Source organism: Chenopodium quinoa, unplaced genomic scaffold, assembly GCF_001683475.1.
Source record: "Chenopodium quinoa cultivar QQ74 unplaced genomic scaffold, ASM168347v1, whole genome shotgun sequence".
Lineage (NCBI taxonomy): Eukaryota > Viridiplantae > Streptophyta > Magnoliopsida > Caryophyllales > Amaranthaceae > Chenopodium > Chenopodium quinoa.
Window position 1 is genome coordinate 6,242,608 of NW_018745286.1, and position 6,879 is coordinate 6,249,486.

The 6,879-nt window shown below is 41.5% G+C and overlaps 1 protein-coding gene across 1 annotated transcript; it reads right to left on the minus strand.

The window, feature by feature from the left end:
• Positions 1-599: 599 nt before the first annotated feature.
• Positions 600-3,633, minus strand: LOC110712101. Its single transcript, XM_021890520.1, has 3 exons — positions 3,305-3,633; positions 2,846-3,215; positions 600-695 (listed from the first exon to the last, which is right to left on the minus strand). The coding sequence occupies exons 1-3, from the start codon at positions 3,631-3,633 to the stop codon at positions 600-602; spliced, it is 795 nt and encodes a 264-aa protein (XP_021746212.1).
• Between the last annotated feature and the right edge of the window lie 3,246 nt (positions 3,634-6,879).

A 6,879-nucleotide genomic window follows, 5' to 3' on the forward strand; every position in this document is an offset into this window, starting at 1 on the left:
GTAACCAGTGGGGAAAAATAGGCTTGTAATGTGGCTAAATAAACAAAAAAAGGTCAAGGCAACAACATGGGTAGCAAGAAGGGAACAAATGCATCTACAATCATCTGAAAGCTGCCTAAATGAACAAATGCTTTCGTCCTCCTCAATGTGCAAATATGAGCCATACAAACATTACTTAAAGTCATAAACCAATACTCAACTTCAATGACATACCAGGAACTAACACACACACTTCCTAACCAAATCAACTAGTCAAGCACCAAATCCACAAATAGTTAGACAAAGTTGACTCATATCAAGGAATCAAAGCAATCAAACATCAAATCATGGCTAACCTATCCATAATATCCATCATCATGTACCAAGAATCAAAACAATTTCACAACTTTCATTTATGGGGCACAGGAAAGCATGATTTATCATTCATTGGATCGTATTTTTGTATTTTTTTTATTTTTCAATTTTCTTGTATTTTTTTCTTTTTTAAAAGCAATAAAATCTACACTAGAAAGCAATAAAAACTATACTAAACACACCAAAAATCAAAAAGAGAGAGAAGAAATAAGATACCTCTACCAAAAGTCTCCCCCAAGCCAAAATCAGACAATATCCTCATTGACCCGGGAATTAGCCTCAGCACGGCTAATTATCACCATCCTCATCCATGACTCCATCTCCACCTCTACCACTGCCACCTGCACCAGAGGAACTACCGCCAAAATAGTTAGGGTTAACATTACCCCTTATCCTCCGAAAAGGAAAGTCTTGGCCGTAGCCAGAGAAAGAGGGGTAGTCAATGTAGGTGCCTTGAGTGTTGGGGTCTACATACCCCCCTGGTGGTGGCTGGAACCAGTCTGAGCGTAGGGTCTCAGCAAGAATAGCCCCATTACGAGCATACTCGTTGTACATTGGAAAAGACCCCTACCCGTGTTCCTCTCCACATACCCCACTCTCTGGTCAAGAGACCCAACTAACCTCCTAAGATCCCCAACCTCTAATCTAAGCTCCCCCTGACCCCTCTCTATCCTACCTATGGCCTGAACGATATTTAAAAGGTCCCAAACAGTCTTTGGGTCGGGTCTAGGCTAGTGAGGGGGAGGCTGTGGCACATGTGGTTGGGCCCCGGGAAGTAGACGAGGTGTAGGTATAAACTGTTGTCCAGGAGGGAAACTGGTCAACTCTGTGTCAGGGAGGTGAAATACGGGCACGTAGTCTCTCCCTCTCTACACTAGCCACTCTAAAACCTGACGATGGTTTGGCTTAACCCAATTTAACCCCCCCGTAGTAGGTCAAGGTCTGATAAGGTACCCCCCCCCCCCCACAGTTGGTTACCCCCTCACAGTTGGTTTCACTAAACCCCGCCTTTTTAATTGTTATCCTAGTGATTAAGCCACCAAAATAGATTGGGGTTTTTATGTTGGTATCACATGTATTCCCGTTCCTATTCAAGTGGTCCACTATATAACGGGCTATGTTCAATCTATCGTATCCAAAATATAATGCCCTATGATAGAAAGCTTTAGGGATTGGGCGCTATGAGGCTCATGGCGGGCAAAAAAAACATGTTCCGAAAAATCCGTGAAAGATTTTTGGGACGGGGTGGTGAAAGGGAAGGGAGCTAGCATGTTGAATATTCGGATAAGGTTTGCCTGTCAAAGCCAAATACACATCATCGGCTTTATAGTTCAAATGATTTTGGATGGGAGGAGAGGGATCAAGTTCAAACAATTGCAAATTCAACAAAAGTTAATGCAATATTCCTATTGTTTAATAAAAAACGCAACACGGGGCCATTTTAGTATTTTCTACATCAAAGAAGATATATAGGAATTCACATGTAAGTTCTCTATATGTAGGGTAATACATATCAACAAATTTTCGCATGCCAATATCATTCATGAAGCTCCTAACATAGTCATACACACCAATAGCATTAAGAGCGTCTCGGTTTAACCACCGAAAAGAAATTACCTCCCGTTCGTAGAGGTTGATTAGACGGTTCCTTTGCTGTTGTGATGTGATGACGATCGTTGGCCGCTCCCTAAGTTGTAGAGATTCGTCAATTGGTTTTTGAACTCGAACCACCCCCACCTCGTTGAGTTCTTGCACGTTTGCTAGCCATGGGAATTGTGGGTCTGAATTTTTCTTTGTTTCAAAAACAAAAAAATATAAATATAGGATTAAAGAGGGTGAAGAGAAGGTTAAGAATATGTAAAAAAAATTGATATTGGATGAGAAAAATAGTAGAGATCTTAGAGAGAAGTTTGAGAAATTAGAGGTTTTAGAGATAGAAAGTATGGAGTATGAAAGAGAAAAGAAGAAACAAGAAAGAAGAAGGAAGAAGAAAGAAGGAGAAAAAAAGAAGCAAATTCGGATAATGGGACGCGCCCGGTCGGGCGATATGAGTCTCTCTGTTTTTAGCTTCTCGCGCCCGGTCGGGCGATTTTTGATCGTAAACGAGCTATTCTCGCGCCCGGTCGGGCGGTGTTTCACTCCCCAAAACTTCGCTCTCGCACCCAGTCGGGCGCGCCTACATCACTAAGCTTCGACTTTTTCAAATTTTTTTCAAAATTAAGCTATATCTTTTGCTCCAAACCTGTACAAAAAAACACTCCAACATACGTAAAATTCCCTCTCTCTTCTCTCTAAAGAAAAAATAAAAGAAAAACTACTCTAGAAAGCAAGTAAATACGGGTTGCCTCTCGCAAAGCGCTGGCTTATCTAGGTTCCGCACGACCTTCTTACCACATGTAGATCAAGATGAGGTAGAATCGATTAGGTGAAGTAATTCAACTGCACCTATCGTAGCCCCTTTATAGTAAATTTTCAATCTTTGGGCATTTACCTTGAAAACACTACCATGTTCATCATATAATTCCATAGAACCGAATTTATTTGCCCTTTTCACAGTGAAAGGACCCAACCACCTTAACTTCAACTTTCCTGGGAAAAGTCTAAGCCTAGAATTAAATAGAAAAAACTTATCACCTTCTTTGAATTCTCTAGGGAGGATCATCTTGTCATGCCATTTCTTGGTCTTCTCCTTGTAGACACGTGCACTATCATAGGCCATCAATCGAAACTCATCTAACTGGTTAAGTTGAAAAAGACTCTTCTCTCCCGCTAACTTAGCATCAAAATTGAGCTCTTTAATTGCCCAATAAGCCTTGTACTCTAATTCCACCGGGAGATGACACGCTTTCCCATACACAAGTCTATAGGGGGAAGTACCAATGGGGTCTTAAATGCGGTTCTATATGCCCAAAGTGTGTCATTCAACTTATCACTCTAATCCTTCCTAGACTTTGCCACCACCTTCTCTAGAATAGCCTTAATCTCATGGTTAGAAACCTCAACTTGGCCACTAGTTTGAGGATCGTAAGCTAAACCTGTCCTATGGTAAACACCATACTTTTTTAAAAGGGTATCTAACTTCCGCTCATGAAAGTGAGAACCTCCATCACTAATGATAGCTCGAGGGCCACCAAATCTAGGAAATATAGTTTTCTTGAAAAGTCTATGGACCACCTTAGCATCATTGGTAGGTGCGGCAACGACTTCTACCCACTTGGATACATAGTCAACAACTACTAGGATATAACGTTTCCCTTTTGAAGAGGGAAAAGGTCCCATATAGTCAACACCCCAAACATCAAAGATTTCAACTTCCAAAATGCTTGTTTAAGGCATCTCATGATGCCGCGAGATGTTGCCAATCCTCTGGCAAGAATCACAAGCTATAACAAAAGAGTGAGCATCTTTGAACATGGTAGGCCAATAAAAACCCGACTCATTGATCTTTAGTACTGTCTTTGTGGGGCCATGATGTCCACCATAAGGTGAGTTGTTGAAAGGAATGGTGTCCTTCGAACAAGTGTATTATTCCGATAGAGGGTTCGCAATTATTAGAAAGCTAATTATTCAGTGAGGTCAAGTGATCAGAATGCCTAGCTAGAGGCCGCTTCCGATCAGTAATATTAATGCATAATTAATATTACACCTTAATTTTGACTGAACCCTTCGGGTCACACCCAATCGAGTAACCGAACCGAAATGACGAATGAATCCAAAGGATTAAATGAGTCAATAGAGTATTACGAACAAAGACGTCGGATTACGAGCTTAGAGCATCGAAACTGAGCGTCGTAAGACGAGTCGAGTCTAGGAATCGACGAAGACGAAAAATCAACCAAAAAACAAGTTACTATATAGCCCTAGCCTCGCGTTGGCCAAGCCGAGCGAGGGCTAGGCTACAAAGGGCTGCTAGCCATAACTGCTAGCAAGGCCGCAAGCCTAACAGCCCTACTCGGGTGCTAGCTGGGGCTTGCTAGCCGAGAAAGGTGCTAACAATGCTAACAAGGCCAACCGTAAGCTAGCGCGCAGTGCCTCGCTGGCAACTGCTAGTGTTGGCTACCCGGGTTGGCATGCCTAAGCACACGCAGCAATGCCAATAGCGAGCAGCCCGCATATGCTTGGCATGCTGCTGCGGGCTTGTGCGAGGAAGCAGCAGCTAGCTAGGAATGCTAGCGATAGTAGCAGGTCGCAAGCTGTGCTTGCGGTATGTGCGCCTAGCATGCCTAGAAGCAGCCCGCACACATGCGTGGCATGCTTGCTAAGCTGCTTGCACAACGCAGTCATGCTGACAACACAGTCAAGCACCAGGCCACCAGCTGGGTGTGCCTTGGTGCGCAAGGCCTAGGTCCAGCTGGCATACGGTGGTTGGCTTGTGTGTGTGAGGACCGATTTGTGGGATTACTTGGGAAGAAAGGGGAGGATGCTGCCCCCCTTCCCCACCCCCTTGTGGTCCTCACCTAACCCCTTGCTCTCCACTTGACACTTGTTATTTGTTGATTCATTTATATTTTAATTTGATTTTAGAATTAAATTAAATTGAATAAATGTCTTTTACCAACTTTCCCACATTGATGGGAGAATGGAATTCAAAGGGCTCATTTCCCTATAAATATCAATCATTTGGCATTTGGAAATAGCACTTGGGTTGTGAACTTGAAAGGATCTCCATAAGCGAGAATACTTTCGTTCTAATACTCTTATACTTTTGGTCTAGCCCCGACTAAGCTTCGGGGTAGGGGTTGTTCGGGTCGGGTCTCGAGGGTGAGAGCGTTGGAGGCTTGCGCATTTGCGAAGCTCTACGCTTTCAAGTACGAGCTCTAAGAAAGAGCGAAGCAAGCATCAAGGGTATGATCGTCTTTTCTTCTTTCTCTCTCTTTGTTAATTAATTATGTGATTGTTAATTAATATTCATGTTTAGTTACTTTAATTTGTGTGTAGATTTTGGGAGGGTTTCATTCCGCGTAGTGTCAGACACTACGAAACCCAACAGTTGTGGCATCTAGTAAGGACACCGTGAAGTTCCCATTCGGGAACACACCTGCAAAAAAGTCCATCTACACACTCACGAAACAAAAAGGGGTCATCCCAAAGATAATTTTTAACATCATAAATGAACCTCTTTTTCTATTGGTAGGACATATCAGGAGGTAGGGTGATGCCTACCAAATAATTGGCATAATCAGCATACCAAGGGTGTTGCTACACAACTACAAACAAATGGTCATCAGGGAAAGAATCATCTATAGGAAGAGAATCCTTACCCTCATCATACCTGATTCTCGACAAGTGATCTACAACTACATTCTCAACTCCCTTTTTATCCTTAATTTCAACATCAGAGTACCCAACGGAGAAGTCTAGGCTTTGTTTCCTCCTTGGCGATCAAATATTTCAAAGCTGCATGGTCAATAAAAGCAATAATTTTAGAACCAACTAGATATGATCTAAATTTCTCTAAAGCATAAATCACAGCAAGAAACTCCTTCTCTGTAGTGGCATAATTGACTTGAGTTTCATCCAAAGTTTTACTTGCATAATAAATAGCATGCAAAACTTTATTCTCCTTTGTCCTAGCACGACTCCTACAACAAAATCACTGGCATCACACATAATCTCGAAGGGAAGATCCCAATCGGGAGCACATATGATAGGTACCGATATCAAAGCCGTCTTAATCCTGTTAAAAGACTTAAGACACTCGTCAGTAAAATCAAATGGGGCATCCTTGAGTAAAAGCTGAGTTAGTGGTTTAGCAATATAATTTTAGAAAAATCTTTGATGAAGCGACAATAAAACCCCACACGACCAAGGAAAATCCTTACCCCCTTAACATTAACTGGTCGAGGTAATTGCTCAATCACAAAAACTTTTGCTTTATTTACCTGTATACCCTTATCAGATACAATATGACCTAAGACCACACCTTCTATCACCATAAAGTGACTTTTTTCCCAATTTAAGACCAAATTACATTCTTCACATCTTTTCAAAATTTAAGTGAGATTAGCTAAGCAAGCATCGAATAAAGACCCATACAAACTAAAATCATCCATAAAGACTTCCATGATATATAGACTCTATGAATTCAGAAAAAATGTTCATCATACAACGTTGAAAGGTAGCAGGGGCATTACATAATCCAAATGGCATCCTACAATATGCAAAAGTACCATAGGAGCATGTAAATGTTGTCTTCTCCTGATCTTCAGGGTGAATTGGAATTTGGAAAAATCTCGAGTACCCATCCAAATAGCAGAAGAACTTATGATTAGCTAACCTTTTTAACATTTGATCAATAAAAGGGAGAAAGAAGTGATCTTTTTTAGTGGCAATGTTTAATCTACGATAATCAATGCACATACGCCACCCTGTTACAGTTCTAGTGGGAATCAATTCATTTTTATCATTTTTTACTACTGTCATCCCACCCTTTTTAGAAACTACCTGTACGGGACTTACCCACTTTGAGTCAGAAATTGGATAGATAATACCTGCATCAAGTAATTTCACAACCTCCTTCTTGAC

Bases quoted from the DNA above. Each gene is read 5' to 3' on its own strand.
- LOC110712101 (XM_021890520.1), bottom strand. From the start codon at position 3,633: ATGGGACCTTTTCCCTCTTCAAAAGGGAAACGTTATATCCTAGTAGTT. The intron at 3,216-3,304 runs GTCTAGGAAGGA...TTCCCCCTATAG, and splicing joins CTAGAGAAGGTGGTGGCAAA to ACTTGTGTATGGGAAAGCGT. The intron at 696-2,845 runs GTAAATGCCCAA...CCTCTGGTGCAG, and splicing joins AACATGGTAGTGTTTTCAAG to GTGGCAGTGGTAGAGGTGGA.